Source organism: Ornithorhynchus anatinus, chromosome 1 (assembly GCF_004115215.2).
Source record: "Ornithorhynchus anatinus isolate Pmale09 chromosome 1, mOrnAna1.pri.v4, whole genome shotgun sequence".
Lineage (NCBI taxonomy): Eukaryota > Metazoa > Chordata > Mammalia > Monotremata > Ornithorhynchidae > Ornithorhynchus > Ornithorhynchus anatinus.
The window spans coordinates 88308238-88329613 of NC_041728.1; the positions used below are offsets into that span (position 1 = coordinate 88308238).

At 43.9% G+C, this 21376-nt stretch overlaps 1 protein-coding gene across 1 annotated transcript in view; it reads left to right on the forward strand.

Moving 5' to 3' along the window:
* Positions 1–12426, forward strand: part of TRIB2 (tribbles pseudokinase 2) — a 34020-nt gene extending 21594 nt beyond the window's left edge. Inside the window, exon 4 of the mRNA XM_001511163.5 lies at positions 9958–12426. Within this exon, the coding sequence (XP_001511213.1) occupies positions 9958–10426 (469 nt within the window). The 3' untranslated portion in view covers positions 10427–12426. The remainder of the gene's footprint in view (positions 1–9957) is intronic.
* The last annotated feature ends 8950 nt before the right edge of the window (positions 12427–21376 follow it).

Sequence of the window (21376 nt, forward strand, 5' to 3'; positions counted from 1 at the left end):
CAACATCAACACAAACTATTTCAGTCTCTTAATGCATTTCACTACTTGAGTTTCAAACCACACAATCACTCAGTATAAGATTACAAACATTTACTTTCTTCATTGTTCTTCCTTTATGTGAGCTTCATCTTAGTGTTACCTTTTCATAACTGATTTCATGTTGGCTAGTTGGATGGAGAATTCTTCATTCTTAGCTCATTCTTTCATAAAGATGTGTTACTGCCTTCCATTTCAGCATTTCTCCCTAAATATTTTCCAACCAAAGGAATCTATCTTGCTGACTCCTATTTATTTCTTAATCTTATTAATGCTTAAATCCCTCTCTGGGCCCTCATAAAAAGAATTCAGACAAAGTGTATGAGGTTATGCTATACTCGTGAGTAACCAATCCTGTGCTTAATTCGCTCTGAGTCACCAACACAGTGTGATAGGGGGAGCATAGTCACCTTCTTATGCTGGTTTTATCAAATAATAGAATGCTTGTAAGCTAATCATATACCTCTGCTCTGTAGAGAAAGTTGAACACTTCATCTCAAAGAAGAGGAGTCTAGAACTTAAACCACATTTCCATTAGTACAGGTTTATACTTTTGGATCCTTCACAACTCAAATTATAAAGGACCTAGGGCCAATGCATGAATGGAACAAAAATTCAGTTGGGGGAGGTGGTGTAAAATGAACATCTCTGCAAGTGAACTAGTTTTGCGTTAATTATGAATCATCTGTGTAGGTACATTCAGCAAAATGCCTACTTAAAAATATACTCCAGTGAAAAGTTAATTATGTACATCATGTTGAATGTAAAGTTTTATGTGACTGACATTTTCAAACTCTTGGCACTTGTTTGTGGCAAAGTATAATTTCGTTTGTGAAATTCTTTCCTAGTCATAAATTGGGGGGTAAGGGAGTGGGAGATTTTATTCACTTTATACTGTATTCATTCTTCCTTAGTTAATTATTTGAAACAAGTGCACCCTTCATTCAGAACCTCTTATTACATGATAATTTTGTTCTTAATTTGTGATCAAAGTAAAAATTAGCAGTTGGGATGGATTTGTCTAGTGAAACCCACTTGAGGATGGAGTGGGGTCTGGGTTGCCTGGTCAAGAAATGGGCATCATTATCTGCATGCTAAACTGGACAAGAAGTCGAGATGGACACGGTTAGAGTACCAAGAGTCCAGAGTACAACTACACCTGTGAGAAGTCTCAGCAGCCAGTTTTCAACCTCGACCCTGAAACTAAGCATGGAGGGGGCAGATATGGAGCATTGCAGGAGATTGGTGGTGCCCTGCATCAGGTCCGACCCACTGGATTTGTCTTAGTGTCGGCCCAGTGAGACTCTCCCAAGCACTTAGACCAGTGCTCTGTACACAGTAAGTGCCTAATAAATATGATCGATTGACAGCATTCAGGATTCTACTACCCAATGCCTAACAGTAGAGCTCTGTCAGTAATTCAGTAAATGTGTAGGTGCCTAAACTGGAGGAGATTCTGGCCGTGAGTATGGTAGTGTAGTGGCTTGTACAGTCACCTTCACTAGGTAACTGCGCGCTCTTCATTTTGATTTGTATAGGATAGATCAAGAGTGAGTGTGGTACTAAATGTTTCCCACACCAGAGCAGGTAGCTCAGTCAGGACAGACTAACATTATGTGAGCCTGGGGATGACCTAGGGAATTGTGGACCTATAAAACAGTGACCTGAACTTCCAGAGGAGCTTCAGAACCCATCTCCTGGCTTGTCGGGGCTGGGATTCTTCCAGGGCTAATTTGGGCCTACTGACCATTGCCACAAACCATTGAGGAAAACAGCTGCTTTGGGGGCTTGCTGGTAGAGGTTCCTCTTATACAGGCATTTCTGAAAAGGAGACTTCTGGTTTAGCCCTCCTTTTATTATTTAAGCCGGAGAAATATTCTAACTTGGGGCTGGATCAGTCACTCCCAAAGAATATTGTTGCCTTGTACACAGGGGTGTCACCACTTTTCAGTAGAGAAAGGTCCATGTCATTGTCAAGGGGAAAGAGGTGTGGAATGGGGACAAGATGTGTCATCTGGCCTTCAGGCTGAGGATGCCAGTTTTCTACCTATGATCTTTGTGTTTTTTCTGTCTTGTTTTCTATAAAATCGTCACTGATTCCTTCTGCGGTATGTCAAGTATATGCTAGAGTAATACTGGCTATTTCTATAACACATACTTCCTTGGAACCAGCAAGTAAACCAGTCATTGCTTGAGTTTCTTTAAATGCATGGTATTACCAAAAAAGCCCGGTCTCTCGTTCAGCCCTTCAACACTAACCGTGCATTCTGCACACACAGATCTGCTGACCAGGCACACTGACCTAGAACTAAGAATGGGTTTAAATTCCAGTGATTTTGTTGTTATGGAAATTCTGTTTGCCTTGAACAGAGTAGGTTTTCTGCTGCAGTCAGAATTCAGAGTTTCGGTGGCCCCGGTGTTAAAAGGCAGAGTAGTAATTTGTCAGTAATCCTGCAGTTCTGCAGAAAGAAATAATGTGAAGCACTACCAAAAAAAAACAGGCTATATGATAATGGAGCAGTTTGCCGGTAGCGGATGCTACATTGAAGAATGTTCTGGAAGAGGTTTAATTGATCAGGTTTTGTTAGGATACTAAAGAGCAAAGTCTGAATGCAGTCAAGCAGTGAATGGTATATTGATAAGAAATTCAGAGTGGTATTGTTTTTCATGGGTTTCCCTGTCTGTTTCTATGGAGACAGAGACGCATTTCCCGTCTGAGTGCCACTGCTGCCCTCTGATTGCACTTCTGTGGTTTCATTCACCAGTAATGGGAAAGCATTCATAAGCAGAATAGCTTCCCCTTTTTTAAATAGCTGTGATTCAGGGTTTGTGCGTGTGTGTAGGTTTTTTTTTTTTTAAACAGACTAATGCAGTGTTTTTATCAATGATCTAATAGGTGTATAATACTTTTCCATGTGCTTATTCAGACCCCATATTAAAAAATGAAATTACATAACTACTAAGCCATGACAAAGGACTCTGTGACAGTACAGAATCTGCAGTAATGTCGTCATCTAGTTAGCAGCCTTGTACATTGGAACACCCATGTAGTTCACCACTGAATTTAGGGTATAGCTTTAAATTTGGTGTAATGTAATTTTTTGATGGAAAAATTTAACAGATTAGAAAAAGCTCTTTGGTAAGCAAACTCACCATCTGAAACAATAAACAGTATAATCAGTACACCTCCAAATTACCATAAAAGCATTTTTGGATGGCAGGTTGGTTTTCATATACTTTCCATGGTTTGAATCCTGAATGCTTTATAATGGAAAAGAAGGACTGGGGATTTAATGTTGGTATTTGTTAAGCGCTTACTATGTGCAGAGCACTGTTCTAAGCGCTGGGGTAAACACAGGGGAATCAGGTTGTCCCACGTGGGGCTCACAGTCTTCATCCCCATTTTACAGATGAGGGAACTGAGGCACAGAGAAGTTAAGTGACTTGCCCACAGTCACACAGCCGACAAGTGGCAGAGCTGGGATTTGAACTCATGAGCCCTGACTCCAAAGCCCGTGCTCTTTCCACTGCGCCATGCTGCTTCAAAGCGGAGTTCTTAGTCCGGATCTCTACTATAGAAGTAATTCATTTCTGGGCTCCAGCACTTAGACAGTGTTCTGAAGTCAGTAGACACTAACTTAAAAAAAACTGTTGACTAGCCGGCTTCCAGGCTCATAATTCACTTTCTCCTACCTGTGCTTATCTGATCTGCTGAAATGAATTGTTCGATAGCATATTTGAGAAATGTATGAACTGACTTAATGTTGGGTAGAGGAGGAGTTTCCAGATTTTAGTTTTAGCTTTCAACTTTACGCTGTCACTTGTTCTCAGGTATTAACTCAGCCTGAAGTTAATGGCCAAATAGTTGGGCTAGTTTTGAAATATTATTGCATTATTATTATTATCATCATTATTATTATTTTGCAGGAAGATCCTAGCTCTGGGGATTAGGAGAACTGGGTTCTAGGCCCAACTACTTTGCCTGCTGGGTTTATGCCAATATGGTGAAGGTTTCTGACAGAGGAATCACCTAGGGTGAACTAAGAAATGAACAGACTCAACAGGAATCTTGAAAAATAACTGGTTTTGCACAAGGTAAAGACAGCAGTGGCCTCTGAGGCAACTGTCCTCTGGGCAACCGCAACTCAGTATTAACATTATGCCATGGTAGCTTCAGCCATAAATGGATGTTGCACACTAAGATAAAAAAAGGACCCTTTCATGAGCTTTTTGCAGTGTGCATCACTCCTCCCCGCCTGTTTGCTCGTGGCACTCCATACCCCAGTGAGAACGTGACTGCAGGAAAGGAATTTTGCAAGTGGCACCGTGCAAACCACAAGTACCCTAGTAAATGCCTTGGTGAAGATTCTTGGCCCTGAAGTCTCAGAACAGACATCCATCGTTCCTCAAAGGAGAATCCATCTCCTGTATATTGAGCTATTCTCTTAACCATTTTGCAATGTAAATCTCAAAGTAAACTTAGTGGCCAGTATGGAATTTGAAGTCTCTGTTCTAAATTAGGCATTGGCCACTCCCTGCACGCCCACCAGAGAGGAATATGCCAGGCATTGATGATTGTGCCAGTGACTGTGCTGCTCCTTCAGCTATTTGCAACTTGCTTTTTCCACTTTGAGGTTTGGCCATTGGCTCCCAGAGTCCACTTGGCAGACCTAGTCTTCCTCACACTCTTCCCACCTCTTCCTGGGCATGAATGTGGATTTCTGGGGCTGTGACCCAAACCCAAAACAAGAGCAGCTGGGTCCCAGGCTGGGTACTGAGAAGAGAGTCAGCGGTAGGGCTGAGAATGGATCTGTGAGGTTGGGTACCCCTCCAACTCCCAGGGGGAGCGGGCGAGGGTGGTGGGGGCTTGGGCGGGGAGGTGGCACAACTTGCCTTCTGTGACTCAGGAACTGAATCAGACGTGGAAGCAGCATCTGTATCACTGGCCTTTGTCTTCTACTGGGACACACCCCTTTCCCTTCCCTGAAAACTCCCTAATGGTTCAGAGGAGCAACTTGTTAGGAGGATATTCGTTCCTTCTCCCTGCAAGAGTTCAACATTCTCATGCATCTCAGAGTTCAAGTCCCATCTGACTCCATGTGGAAAAATCTACTTGCTGGAAGTTACAGTCGTATTGGGTTATTTTGAGAGGCTTTTTTGTACAAGCCTATGATGTTCTGAATCGACTCTTCCATTGCTCTTGCAGCCAGTAGTCATTTTATTGGGTATTTAAGAGGATAATGTGGAGTAGACATTTATGGGGCACACCTTCTGAAAGGGTTCTTCTTTCTGGTTTAGAGACAGTGTTCAGATAAAACAAAGCATCCCTGCTGTAGCAGTAGATTCCCAATCTTCCCATAAATGAGATGACAGGTGTTTACATTTTCAAGGCTTATTCATTCAACAGGTTCAACACAAAGAGCAAGTGCTCCACCCCCCATCCCCGCCCCCCCCCCCCCCAATGACAGATTGCAGTGGAAAAAGTGGTTAATGGAAAACTCCTGCTCAGTTACATTGGTTAAACAAATATCTTAGAATGGGGTAGAGTGGAATCTATATCCCTCCCCAGTTGAGTAAAAAGCTAGTTGCAGAAACATGCCTCCTTTTAGTGTTTGAGCCCTGCAGCTTTATTCATGGATGAGTAAACAATCCCCCAATTTTTTTGTGGTACCTGTCAAGTGCTTATTAAGAGCCAGGCACTGTTCTAAGGCTAATCTGGTTGGATGTGATCCATGAGATCCATGTCCCACGTGGGGCTCATTCCCCGTTTTACACATGAGGGAAGTGAAGCACAGAAAAGTTGAGCAGTTTCTCTAAGGTCTCATAACAGACAAGTGTCAGAGCTGGGATTAGATTCCAGGTCCTGACTCCCAGGCCTCTGCCCTATCCACTAGACCACGCTGCCTCCCAACTATCACATTCATCATTCATAACCTGCCTAAAATTGGTTTTCTTGTTAGCACAAAATCCCCTGTCTGAAAACCTTTGGTAAATAGACTTATGGATATTCTGTTACTTCTTTAAAGGCTGAAGGGTGATGGTCTGTATTGCAGTATTCGCTAATATGATGCCCCATAAAAAAACAAAAACAGTCACCTCTGTCTTACTTCTCTGAACTCTTTTTCTTAGAATGGAATCTTATCTCTTTTTCTGTCCAACAAGGTGCACATGTTTGAAGTGAGCTGCTTGTATTTTTCCCTAGTGCTTTTTTTCCCCAAAGATGTGGGGAGGTAAGTAGCAGCAGAGATTATCTGCATTTTGCAGATCAGGGAAGCAGCTGATCTAACCTGGGAGTCAGAGGCCATGGGTTCTAATCTCTGCTCTGTCACTTGTCTGCTGTGTGACCATGGGCAGGTCATCTATTAAACTGTGAGCCTGTCATTGGGCAGGGATTGTCTCTATCTGTTGCCGTAGTGTGCATTCCAAGCGCTTAGTACAGGGCTCTGCACATAGTAAGCGCTCAGTAAATACTACAGAATGAATGAATTTAACTTCTCTCTGCCTCAGTTATCTCATCAGTAAAATGGGGATTAAGAATGTGAGCCCCAAGTGAGACGTGGATTTTGTCCAACCTGATTTGCTTGTATCTACCCCAGCATATAATACAGTGCCTGGCATGTAGTAAGCAACTAACAAATTCCATAAAAGAGAAAACAGCTCAGTTTTCCCGCCTTAGACTGCGTCTTTTCAAGATTACACAGCAGTCCCCAATGGCAACGCTAGAACTAGTACCCAATCTCCTTATTCCCAAATCCATTTTCTTTCCCTAGACCCCACTGCCTCCTGTTGCTGTAACAACTCCAGGTTTTGTCCAGAGCCCTGACTTCTCTGATCTTATAAATAATTCACAGAATTCCACTTGAACCAAGGGGGGCCAGGAAGCTTAGCAACCCCGCCCCGTTTCCTCCTCCTTGTTTCTTTTCTTGAAATCTGCTTCCTCCTTTCTCCTGCTTCTTTCTTTGGCCTTTGCCAGTGTCCGGCCTAGGGAAGAAACCCAGTCTTCCTGTTGTTCCCTTCTGCAGCCTAACTCTATGCGTGCACACATGTTCTGCACATTCACATTCATTGATGCAAATGGCAGCCAACTAGAATGACCCAGGATGATTTCACTTTGCAGTTGGCTTCCACTGCTGCTCTTGGGAACATTTGGTTTGCTACTGGCGGATTGTCTTCTCTCCAAGGACAGGAAAGGGGAAATTGAGACGTGCCTGTGAGGTGGAACTGCAGTGTGCATGGAATGTATCCCAGCACGTGGTTCAGTACTCAGAGCAAAGTAAGCACTTAACAAGTAAAGTGATTATTGTTATTGTCAGGTTATGAAGTCAGGGGAGGACTGTCCCCGCTTCTCGAGGATTCAGTGACTTTTCACAGATTTTGGGTTACAAAAGGTACTCGTTACGTCCTCTTTAGCATGAACAGGGTAAAATTGCTGGAATATCGGGAAAGACCCATGAATAAGATGTTTAGTGTGTTATTTGGCTAAAGTTTTCGTGAGAAGAGGTGTAGCCTAGTGAAGTGAGCAAGGGTCTCTAATCCTGGCTGTCACTTGTCTGCTGTGTGACCCGGGACAAATCACATAACTTCTCTGTGCCTCAGTTACCTCATCTGTAAAATGGGAATTAAGACTCTGAACATACACCCCTGCAATTAGAACTGTGCTTGGCATGTAGTAGGTATTTAACAAATACTATACATGTGCATATGTAAATATGGATTTTGAGCAAGATGTTTTGTGTTTTATCAAAGGATAGGGAAAGGAGAGATTTGTTTTTAATCCATAACAACTTGATTTTTTTATAGGTTTTAGAGCTACACTTTTATTCACTGTTAGGTCAATTTATTGAGAACTGTTCTGTGTTAGTTTTAGTGAAAAGGTTATCCCCGAGTTACCTAAATTAGTAGGGTTTATAGGTGCTGTGGAAAAATTAAGCCCTTAGATAATCCAAACCCCTTGTTTTAGTTTATATTTAATCCAAACCCCTTGTTTTAGTTTATATTTAATTATATGTGTATACATATTACAAGAAATAACATATATGTATATATATGTGTGTGTACATATATATATATATATATATATAGTTACAAGAAAAAGTGGCACAATTGGCTTGATTTGAGTTTCATAATAATAATAATTCTGGTGTTTCTTAAGCAGTTACTATATGCCAGATGCCTTCTAGGTTCTGAGTTAGGTACAAAATAATCAGGTTGGATACAATCCCTGTCCCTCAGGGGCTCAGAGTCTGAGAATGGGAGACCATTTTATAGATGAGGAAACTGGGGCATCAGAGAAGTTAAGTGACCTGCCTGTAGTCACCCAGGAAGCAAGCGGCAGAGCCGGGATTGAAACCCAGGTCTTCTGAAGAAGCAGCATGGCTTAGTGGCAAGAGCACAGGCTTGGGAGTCAGAGGTCATGGGTTCTAACCCTGCCTCTGCCACTTTTCAGCTGTCTGAGTTTGGGTAAGTCACTTAACTTCTATGTGCCTCAGTTACCTCATTTGTAAAATGGAGTTTATGACTGTGAGCCTCACGTCGGACACCCTGATTACCAGCACTTAGAATAGTGCTTGGCAGACCGTTAGCACTTAACAAATACCATTATTATTATTATTCTGACTCTTAGACCCCTCCTATTTCTGCTAGGCCATGTGCTGTTTCCTTTACATTTCATTTCTTTTCCCTTGCCCAACACCTTTAGGAGAAAGCATCAGTGAGCAGTAAAATAGCCAGAAGGAGAAAGGGCAAGTTGGAGAGGGGGCTATCTCAAACAGAAGCTCCTTACCACTGGGTTTAAAGTTCTCCATCCAGTTTGCCAACCTTACATATATGCTCTCTTCCATCTCAGCGCATACCCTTTAGCCCTCCCAAGCAGATCTTCTAAGTGTAGCTCACTCAAGACTCTCCCACCTCTAGCCACTTGCTTTCACCATTCACCCCACACCTGGGACTCCCTACCCTTGAAATCTGTTCAGACCACAGCTCTCTCTCCAACTTCAAAGCCCATATAAGAATGGACCTCCTCTAAGGAACCCATTCCCAAGTACTTTGAAATACATCATCCAAAAGCTAACCTTGGTATTTTATGTTGGCGTGCCTCCTCAGCTCTTCAGTAAATACCTGTATTTAGACTGCTGTTTTCGTTTGTGGCTGTCTCCCCCTTCAGAATGTAAGCAACTTGAGAGCAGAGTCAGTGCCTTTTACTTCTATCCTGCGTTGCCAGACACTTCTCTGCATTTAATAGGTGTTCGATAAATCCCATTTATTGACTCTTACTTCCCTCCTTCCATCACTGTTTTGAACCTTGATTTTTTCCATATTGGTTTGATTCTGAAAATGATCAAAGAGAGTCCTTTGCTTCATACTAATACATTTTTTTAATAGACCAAACCAAACTGCAAACTCTTTTGAAGAGCAATGCTTCTCTGTCTTGGTTTGCTAAGTTTGTTTTCCCAGGAAAACATTTGGGACCATTTGGAAGTTTGGGTTTTGTTTAGCAACTTTGTTTTCTCCAGCATCCACAGTGAGTAGCAGAGGGAGACAAGGAGAGCTTAATCAGTCCTATTTATTGAGTCCCTGCCGTATGCAGAGAACTGCACTAAGCAATTGGGAGAGGCAAAAGATGTGGGAGACAGGGTCCCCGCCATAAGGTCCTTAAAGTCTAACAGTGTGGAGGGACTAGAGCATTGATGCAGTGTTGAAATGATAATAACTGTGGTATTTGTTAAGCACTTACTATAAGCCAGGTACTGTACTAAACGCTGGGGTGGACAGAAGCAAATCAGGCAGGACACATGTATCGCTGTACGTGGTCTGTTCACCATGGTGTCGTAGAAAGACATTTCAGATCAGAAAAGATGGAGTTTCCCAATCCACTTGTGGGACCGTGCCTGACACTTTTCCCTTCCGTTTGCTTTCTTGCAGGACCAGAGTAAAGCTAGAAAGCCTGGAAGACGCATACATCTTACGAGGGGATGACGACTCCCTTTCAGATAAGCATGGCTGTCCAGCCTACGTGAGTCCAGAGATATTGAACACAAATGGCAGCTACTCTGGCAAGGCAGCGGACGTGTGGAGCCTGGGAGTCATGCTTTATACCATGTTGGTCGGACGTTATCCTTTTCATGACATTGAGCCTAGTTCTCTCTTCAGCAAGATCCGCCGAGGGCAGTTTAACATTCCGGAGACTCTATCCCCCAAGGCAAAATGCCTCATCCGTAGCATCCTACGACGGGAGCCCTCAGAGCGGCTGACTTCACAGGAAATTCTGGACCATCCTTGGTTTTCTACAGATTTTAACGTATGTAATTCAGGATTTGGTGCTAAGGAAGTATCTGATCAGCTGGTGCCTGATGTCAATATGGAAGAAGACTTGGACCCATTCTTTAACTGAGCACACAGAGACTTGGTGTTCAGAAGGTACATGAGCTGGAAATGGCCATGTGAAGGGTTCCTTCCTGACCCATTAACTACATCCTGCATCGGCCTAGCTTGGTAGCAAGAGAGACACTTCAAAAGCTCCTCGGTTCAAGAAGGAATAGCCACGGGGAGCTGATATAACAAATGTAGCATGGGGGAACAGAGATTGGGGCTGGGGGGAGGGACTCTGCTATCAGGTTAGATTGATTGGAGCAAAGGCAGCGAGAAGCCAAGGACACTGCACACGCCAATTCTAGTGCAGCTTTTATCACTCCTGTTTCCGTTTCATCCAAAAGAGTCACAGATCTCAACAAAATAGAAACTTTTTGCCTCAAACACACATCTTGGCATCGCACTGTTAGTATTTAACTTCTGCCATTATTCAGGGAAGGTACAATTGGCCAAGTATTTCTTTTTTTTTTCTTTAAACAAAGCAGTCTGTCAAATCACTAAGAGGATTCGTTCAACAAATTAGGTGCACATCAGACTGACCTGAAAAGTGGGTGCTAAAAATAAAATGAAACGAAACTTCAGTTCATGTCTCTTGATAACTATTTTCAACTCATATCTTCTAAATAAACTACTTAATATTCTAGTCAGGAAACGACATTTTAATGCTTTGTTCCCATAAGGGAAAGGATCTGTCATTTAACAAGCTGTTCTGTTTTGTGTCAAATGGTTTGTAGCAGGAAGCTATTAGAACTCAAACTTCCAGATGCATTATTACTATGATAGTAAAAAAGGAAAAATATATATAACTTTTTTCTTTTTTTTTTTTTAAGAATAGGTCTGAAATACTGGCTTCCATGTTTGCCACGCTGCACGAAATGACCAGAGGGGGCACAGTGCTCTTGGCGTATTCCTTTTTAAAATTGTCCGGTTTCCACACAACGTCTTTTGTTTTAAAATAGATTGTTCCATATGCAAAAGTAGGGCAGCTCTTCTAATTTCCCTTCAAAGGGAATTTTTTTTTTTTAATTTTGATGCCCCATCTTATCCTGTAAGGCTACCCTGGTTTTGTAGGTCCTCAGTGAGACAAGCTAGAAGGTGTTGATAAGCTGAAAACTCGTATAATTATTACAAAATAAATACAGCTATTTCTCCCAACACAGACAGTAATATGCACCTTTGTATTGTCAAGAATTATTCTATTTATTAAGGAAAATGTCACAATAGTGATGTATTAAGCCAGTACTTCAATTACGGGTTGACTTGGGATGACATGTTACATGCTGTAGTTAACACATTTTTCTGTTTGGGTTTTTCTGTCCCTGAAATAACTTTTTATTTGGCTTTTCTAGATAGCTTTATTTGATTTAGACTGGCAAATGTTTTTATTACTGCTTTTCTATTGCTGTATGATATTGAAATCTCTTGGCATAAATATTTGTGTTTCCAGTACCTCAGTTGTTCTGATTATACTGCCTGTATATGTTTTGTGAATTGGTCATGTTTTTTGGGTAGGTAACATGTGGACTCTGTAGTATGTAAATGTTACTTGAATTTGTGCTTAATTATAGTATGTGGCATGTGCGTAAAGATACTTGGCATTTGACGTATGGATGCTATTTGCCTGCCTGGCAGGAAATATAATGGTCACACTCGCAAGAGGTTGGTTCACAGTTCTTTATCAAGAGACAAAGCTGCAGCTGATCGGCCCTTGGTTCAATTTTGGTTACTGAGACTAAAAGGAATAATTTTTTTTTTTTACACTCTGAAGATGGTGCTGTGTAGAGATGGATTTTTTTTCTTCCTTTCCCATTCCTCCTTCCCTTTCTTCCCCTCTCCCCCCGCCCCCAACTACCCCCTTTCTTCCCCCCAGGCTCCAAACCCAGATTTTTTAAGTACCTTGTAGGAGGAAAGATTGGTGATGTGCATGGTGGGGTTTTACTGCCTCTGGTGCTTTGTCATGTATTTGGTTTAATGTTTTTGTCCTAATCTCTTCAATAAATAAAATTGTGCATATTTAACTAACTTTTTAGTTGTCAGAACATTTTTTCCACATCTGTATTCGGGAAAATATTCCTCAACACCAAATGCTTTCCTTTGTGAAACGGAAAGTGTCACATTATCAAAACAACTTTGTCGTAAGGCCATCCTTAGGATGAGCCAGTTGGTTTGATATCAGATGCTGGGTGAAAGAAAGCAGGAAGGTCGTTGTGGGCAGGGAATGTGTCTGTTCTTGCACTGTACTCTCACAAATGCTTAGTACAGTGTTTTGCACCCAGTAAGTGCTCAGTAAGTGATTGAATGAAAAGATTCTCAGAATACTGGTAGCAGAAGACTTCCTTTTAACTTCCTCAAAGACATTCTGTCCCCCACTAGTTGACATCAGGGGTCTGGATGGTCTTAAGTTTTTTAACCTAATCTTTTTGTTTTTATGGTATTTGTGAAGCACTCTGTACCAGGCACTGTACTAAACACTAGGGTAAAGACAGGCTATTCCAAGTGGACACAGTCCATGTCCCACCTGGGGCTCTGTCTTAATCCCCATTTGATAGATGAGATAACTGAGGCAAAGAGAAATCGAGTGACTTATCCAAGGTCACACAGCAGACGTGCCAGAGTGTGCTTAGAACCCAGTTCCTTCTGATTCCCAGACCATGCAGCTTTTAATTCACTGGGCCATACTGCTTCTAATCTGGTCTGCCATCTTCCCCTCTTAATCAATCAATGAATGGTATTTGTTGTGCTTACTCTGTGTAGAGCACTGTAATGAGCACTTGGGAGAGTACAATTCAACAGAAATGGTAGACAAGTTCCGTGCCCAAAAGGAGTTTACAGTCTAGATGGGGAAACAGGATAAATGATGGTTATGTCATGAATGCTGAGGGCCTGAGGGTGGGGTGAAAAATCAAGTGCTTAAAAGCAACAGGTCCACGTGCATAGGCAGAGTAGAAGGAAGAGGAAGTAGGGAGAATGAAGCCTTAGTCAAGGAAGCCTTCTTGGAGGAGATAGGATTTTAGGAGGACTTTTATGGTGGGATGGGTGATGGTCTTGACAGAAGTGAAGGGAGAGGGAGTTTGCCTGAAGAGAATACACAGGAAGATGTGATCTGCCAGGGGAAAGGTCCAAGAGGCATCTGCAGGGGCGGCCCCAGGGGCGCAAGTTAGTGTGGATGTTCCATGAGGGCTTGGCACTGCCGATGCTGCCAGGGAGATAGGCACTGGGCTGGGCTAGCTCTGGATGATTTCACCAGGGGAGATGGTACAAAATGACTGATCTGTAGAAGAGGCGACAGAAGAAATGGATAAGTAGGTGAGTCAGGGCCGAACACACCTGAGGTGGGAAAGTTGACATGGACGGGAGGGCTATGGGAGGTTTTGTGTGTTTAAGCCTAGTGGAAGTGATGCAAGAGTGCTCGGATGGTGGTTGAATGGGGAAGGGAATCAATCATTGGTACCGATTAAGTGCTTATGTTGTGTTGAGCAGAATCCAGTACATCAGAGTTGGTAGACTTTATTCCCTGCCCTCAAGGAACTTACACTCTAGAGGAACGTAAATCTGATTAACAGAGGGAAGGAGTGGGCTCTCAGCTTGCGCAGAATCCAACACAACAGAATTGGCTTCCCTGCCCACAAGGAGCTAGTTCTTTGTGGTCAGGGAGCTTGTCTATGAGTTCTGTTGAATTGCATGCTCTAAGTGCTCAGCACAGTGCTTAGCACAGAATAGGCATGGCATAGAAGATAGAGCACAGGCCTGGGAGTCAGAAGGTTATGGGTTGTAATCTCACCTCCACCACTTGTCTGCTGTGTGATCTTAGGCAAGTCACTTCTCTGGGCCTCAGTTCCCTCATAATGTAAAATGAGGATTGAGACTGTGAGCCCCATGTGGAATAGGGACCGTGCCCGAATCCAATTTCCTTGTATCCACCCCAGCGCTTAGTACAGTTCCTGGAACATAGTAAGTGCTTAACAAATACCATAATCATCATCATCAACAATGAATATCACTGATTGATAGGGGAAGACCAGAAGAAAAGAGCAATTAATCCCAGGAAGGCCTTCCAGAGGAGCTGGATGGCAGAAGGATTTTAACGATGGATTGAGGAGGTTCAGCTGGAGGCAAAGGGGGAAGATTTCCAGGCTGCGGAAGGGCACAAACCTTTTATCCTTCCTAAAAATCCTATCTCCTACAAGAAGCCTTCCTTGACTAAGCCTTCATTTCCCCTACTTTCTCTGCCTTCTGCATTGCCTTTGCATGTGGATCTGTCCCTGGCTAAGCACTTGACATTCACCCCAGCCTCAGTACCCAAGCACTTTTGTCCATATCCATAATTTATTTTAATGTCCAACTTACCATCTAGCTCTTTATGGGAAAAGAACATGTCTACCAACTCTGTTGGGTTGAATTCTGCTTGAACCAAGGGTCGCTCCCTCCTGTCCACCAGGCCGAAGACCAGGCCCAATCATCAAAGAGTTAAGGATAGGGCATGTGAGGAAACAAAGGAAATGGGGCTCTTAGCTGGGAGACAGGAGGTGGAGTTTTAATAGCAGCCGGTGGGCTGGGAGAGGTTTGGACACTTTTGTCAAATGAGGGATTGCCCCACAGGGAAATGTTCGCAGGCACAGGCTTGAACAGATGACCTTTGGGGGGGTCCACTTGGCTCTAGCATTTTGTCATTCTCAGGATGCAGTGAGCTCTGAGGACAGGGTTAGTGCCTTCTTTGTTATCCTTGCCCAAGTGGTTGGTCCAGTGCCTGCACAGAGTCTGGACTGAGTGTCCACTATTGATCGATCAGGTCAAGGCCCTAGCCCCTCCCTGAGCTTTGCCTCTAAGTCTCGTTGAAAGTGTCCATCTTGGGCTCTTCCAGCGCGCGGGTCAAACCCAGGCCCCCAGGTAAGCTCAGCTGGAGGGGGCAGTGGACGGGGGGCTGTGTGCCCGGCCGGTGGCCATGGTGGAGGTGCAACTGGAGATGCAATGCCAGGACCACCGAATAATGATAAATAAAATAATAATTGTGTTTGTTAAGCACTTACTATACTAAACGCTGGGGTGGATACAACCAAAGCAGGTTGGACACAGTCCCTGTCCCTCATGGGGCTCACAGTCTCAATCCCGATTTTACAGATGAGATAACTGAGGGAGAGAGAAGTGACTTGCCAAGGTCACACAGCAGAGGTGTGGCGGAACCAGGATTAGAACCCATGAACCTCTTACTCCCAGGCCTGTGCTCTATCCACCACACCGTGCTGCTTCTCTTCAGACCCTGCTGTCGGCATTCAGCATCTACACTGTGGTGCCAGTGGTAGTTTATCTGCCCTCCCTGCTCATCATCACCTGCATCCTGTCCATCATGGAGGCCGTCAGCAACATCCACAACCTAGACTCCTTGGGCGAGTGCCCCCACGGGTGCATGCGCCCCTACATTCAACCTGCCTGGTGCTTCTCCACCATCCTCCGCTTCCTCCTCCTCGCTGAGGTGGTCCATCCATTCTGGATCAAGTTCATGCCAGTCAACGCCGGGGACCAGGGCCCAGGCCAGCTGGGGGCCCGCACTGGTCTCCACCATCATCACCACTTGGATCTCCTATGTCCTTCGCTCCTTGCAGTTTTGGAGGTAGCAGTGTATCTCAGTGGCAAGATCCTGGGCTTGGGAGTCAGAGGTCACGGGTTCTAATCCCAGCTCCGCCGCTTGTCAGGAGTATGACCTTGGGCAAGTCACTTCACTTCTCTGTGCCTCAGTTCCCTCATCTGTAAAATGGGGATGAAGACTGTGAGCCCTACAAGGGACAACCTGATTATCTTGTATCTATCCCAGCACTTAGAAAAGTGCTTGGCACATAGTAAAGTGCTTAACAGATAACATTATCATTATTATCATCATTATGACACTGGTGGGGCTCATCTTCATTGAGTTCATCATCCACTTCTACCACTCGCTGTTACGGCACAAGACCACGAGGCACAGCCTCGAGATTGAGGAGCTGCACAAGCTCAGGGTGCAGCGGGATGGCCATGACCGTGGCCCATCGGTGCCATGAGTGGAATAATCCTGGTCTGCCTAGGTCACACGTGCCTTTTGGACACCTAATTGCCTCACCACGAGGGAAGGCCCTGGCCACGGCCAAAACTTACCTTGGCTCCTGAGCCCCTGACCTCATACTGTACTAATATAGAGAAAGCAGCATGGCATAGTGGATAGAGCACAGGCTTGGAAATCAGAAGGCCATGGGTTCTAATCCCAGGTCTGCACTTGTCTGCTGGGTGATCTTGGACAAGTCACTTCACTTCTCTGGGCCTAAATTACCTCATCTGTAAAATGAGGATTGATACTATGAGCTCCACATGGGACAGGGACTATGTTCAATCCAATTTTCTTGTATCCACCCCAGTGCTTAGTACAGTGCCTGGCACACAGTATTATTATTATCATTATCATAATTATTAATAATGAATAATAGTAATGATAAAAATAAATGTCATTGTTAATATTATTAAGGGAAGCAGCATGGCTTAGTGGCTAAAGCATGGGCTTGGGAGTCAGAAAATGAGCCCGTCACTGGGCAGGAATTGTCTCTATCTGTTGCCGAATTGTACATTCCAAGCACTTAGTACAGTGCTCTGCACATAGTAAGCCCTCAATAAATACTATTGAATGAGAAGATCCTGGGTTCTAATCCCTGTTCCACCACTTGTCTGCTGTGTGACCTTGGGCAAATCACTTAACTTTCATTCATTCAATAGTTTTATTGAGTGCTTACTATGTGCAGAGCACTGTACTAAGCGCTTGGAATGAACAAGTCGGCAACAGATAGAGACAGTCCCCGCCATTTGACGGGCTTACAGTCTAATCGGGGGAGACGGACAGACAAGAACAATGGCAATAAATAGAGTAAAGGGGAAGAACATCTCGTAAAAACAAAGGCAACTAAATAGAATCAAGGCGATGTACATTTCATTAACAAAATAAATAGGGTAATAAATATATACAGTTGAGTGGACGAGTACAGTGCTGAGGAGATGGGAAGGGAGAGGGGGAGGAGCAGAGGGAAAGGGGGGGAAAAGAGGGTTAAGCTGCGGAGAGGTGAAGGGGGGGTGGTAGAGGGAGTAGAGGGAGAAGAGGAGCTCAGTCTGGGAAGGCCTCTTGGAGGAGGTGTTTTAAGTAGGGTTTTGAAGAGGGGAAGAGAATCAGTTTGGAGGAGGTGAGGAGGGAGGGTGTTCCAGGACCGCGGGAGGACGTGGCCCAGGGGTCGACGGTGGGATAGGCGAGACCGAGGGACGGTGAGGAGGTGGGCGGCAGAGGAGCGGAGCGTGCGGGGTGGGTGGTAGAAAGAGAGAAGGGAGGAGAGGTAGGAAGGGGCAAGGTGATGTAGAGCCTTGAAGCCTAGAGTGAGGAGTTTTTGTTTGGAGCGGAGGTTGATAGGCAACCACTGGAGGTGTTTAAGAAGGGGAGTGACATGCCCAGATCGTTTCTGCAGGAAGATGAGCCAGGCAGCGAAGTGAAGATAGACTGGAGCGGGCCAAGAGAGGAGGAAGGGAGATCAGAAAGAAGGCTGACACAGTAGTCTAGCCAGGATATAACGAGAGCCCGTAGCAGTAAGGTAGCTGTTTGGGTGGAGAGGAAAGGGCAGATCTTGGCGATATTGTAAAGGTGAAATCGGCAGGTCTCGGTAACAGATAGGATGTGTGGGGTGAACGAGAGAGACGAGTCAAGGATGACACCGAGATTGCGGGCCTGAGAGACGGGAAGGATGGTCGTGCCATCCACGGTGATAGAGAAGTCTGGAAGAGGACCGGGTTAGGGAGGGAAGATGAGGAGCTCAGTTTTGGTCATGAGCTCAATTTTGGTCATGGTCTATTTGGTCTATTTAATCTCTCACCTACCCACTCTATTGCCCCCTCACTTCTGTGTCACTAAGCACTTGATTGTTCAATCTCTGACCCCACCAACATCATAATTATGTTAACTCTGTTGCTTCCCCCTACATCTGATTTTAGAGTCTATCTCCCCTGCTGGATTGTAATCTCGTTGAGGGAGGAGATCATATTTACTCTATAGTACTCTCCCAAACACTTAGTACAGGGACCTGCACACAGAAGGCGCTCAATAATTACTATTGAGTGATTAGTCATAGAAGGATAATTTATTATTGAACTTTTTATGGACTAAGTCAATCATATTTGTACTTTCCAAGTGCTTAGTACAGTGCTCTGCACACAGTAAGCGCTCAATAAATACGATTGAATGAATTTATTGAGGGCTTACTGTGTGCAGAGCACTATATTAAGTGTTTTAGAGAGTACAATATAACAGAGTTGGTAGGCATGTTTCCTGCCCAGATGTTTCCCATCTCCAAATGGCATATGTTCAAATGGAGGCCCTGACAGGCTGAGAAAAATTTCTATGGGTTTACCTTGTTGAAACCAAAAGCCAGAACACATTTTCTGACTATCAAACCAATGCCTTGTCCTAAATACCTTAGTGCACACCTCACTGAAAAGCAAAATATACATAGGGCTGCCATGTGTGTGTCTTATATTGCATTTGGGCATGTGAAGGAGAAAGGAACAGAGTGTTTCCCTATTGGGGATGGGTTAGGGTTTGGCCCTGAGTGTATTTATTGAGAGCAGACTCCTCGCAAACTTACCAAGAGCGCTATTGGTGGGGTTCTTTTTCTGTGAGGGCTAAGAACTGAAAAAATTCCAGCACCCTTTTCAGGGAAATTTGGCACCTTTTCACTCCCCCATTTATGCCTCGCGAAATAGAGTTTGCCCAGAAAACAAGAGTTCCCCATGCAAGCCCCAGTGACAAAGATTGAGTCTTGCCAACTTCCGCTGGCCTCCTCCCTTTAGGGTTTTATGTAGAGCTGGTACTGGCTGGTTTCTTCCCCTCTCTTGTCTGACATGAGCAAGTGCTGTTAAGCAGCGCATTTTCTCATGCTCTTCACGGGGGCTCAGAAATCAATTCAGTGAGCAAATCTGTTTCATATGGTTTCCGAAACCCAATTTCTGAACAATCTGAGTGTTGTGACAACCGAGATAGCACGCCCAGAAGAATCTGTTTGACTTCTACTAAGCATGTGAAGAAATTGGGTGCTATGCAAATCCTAGAGATTATCACAATCCTGCCTACACGATGCTTCCCATCTAAAATTGAACTGTGCAAACCTATATGTGAAAACCTCCCTATTGTCTCCTAAGACAATATAAATATTTAATCTCCTGAAATAATAAAAGGCCCCAGCATAGCATTTTTGTCTCATACAGTTAACACTGTAGAAACATATTCTGTATGAAGGACACTCCTTGAACTCAGTTTCTTGCCCTTTAAATAGATGCCACAATCAAGCAATCCATGGCATTTTTTGAGCACTTACTGTATGAAGCGCCCTGGACTAAGTTCTTGGGAAAGTACAATAAAATAGAGTTGGTGATAGCAATCCCTGCCAAAAAGGAATTTGCAGTCTACAGGGGAAGACAGACATTAAAATAAACTGCAGATTGGGGAAGTAATAGAGAATAGGACATGTACGTAAGTCTGTGGGGCTGGGGTGAGTGTCCAAGTACTTAAGGGGTACACAGCCAAGTGCACAGTCGGCACGGAGAAGAGGGTGGGGAAGGGAAATGAGGGCTTAGTCAGGGAAGGCTGCTGGGGCATAGTCTGAGTCCAATCCACAGCTGGCCTTTTGGAAGAGTCAACATGGACTGTAAAATGCCTTCTTAATTCTAGTCATGCTCTTTTTGAAAAAGAAAGTAATAGTAAATGTATTACATCTGCTAGCTCAATAAAATGTTGTTACAGCTCAGAATTTGGGAGGTGCCTATTTAGATATTTTAAGAATTTGTTCCTTGTGAAATAAAATCCATCTTTAGAGATGTCTCTGGTGGGGGAAAGGGAGAAAAGAGTCACCATTTATAGGAGAACCAACTCCCCAGTATAATAGTTTTAGGTCTCCTTCTATTCTCCATTTACTTCCACTCCCATTCTTTTTTTTTTTTTTTATGGCATTTGTTAATCGCTTAATATGTGCCTGCCACTGTTCTACGTGCTGGGGCAGATACGAGCTAATCAGTTAGGACACAGTCCATGTCCCACATAGGGCTCACAGTCTTAACCCTCATTTTACAGAAGAGGCAACTGAGACACTGAGAAATTAAGTGACTTGCCCAAGGTCACACAGCAGACAAGTGGAGGGCCCAGGATTAGAACCCAGGCCCTTCCATCTCCCAGGTCCCTTCTCTATCCATTAGGCTACTTCATTAGAGAAGCAGAATGGCGTAGTGGATAGAGCATGGGCCTGGGAATCGGAAGGTCATGGGTTCTAAACCCAGCTCCACCACTTATCTGCTGTGTGACCTTGGACAAGTCATTTAACTTCTCTGTGCCTCAGTTACCTCATCTGTAAAATGATGTAAAATGTAAAGTAAAATTACCTTGTATCTACCCCAGCCCTTAGGACGGTGCTTGACATATAGTAAGCACTTAATAAACGCAGTAATTTTATTATTATTATTCACTTCCATGGCTTCAACAACCAACTCTATGCAGTTGATTCCCAAATCTACATCTCCAGCCCTGAACTCGCTCCCGATCTGCAGACATGCATTTCCTTCTGCCTTCAGGACATCTCTACCTTAATGTCCCACTGACACCTCAAACTAAACATATCCAAAACTGAACTCCTTGTCTTACCACCCAAGCCCTGTCCTGTCCTATAGACATCACGTGCATCTACCTATAGACAACATGTTATCCACTGTAGACAATACACTATCCACCCTATCTCACAAGCCCAAAACTTTGGCATTATCCTCAACTCATTTGTATCGAAAACACATATTCAATCTATTGCCAACCCTTGTTAGGTCACCCTTCACAACGTTACTAAAATCTGCCCTTTCCTCTCCATCCAAACATCTAGTAAAATTATCCAAGCTCTTATCATATCCCTCTCTGACTACTGCATCCACCTCCTCATTG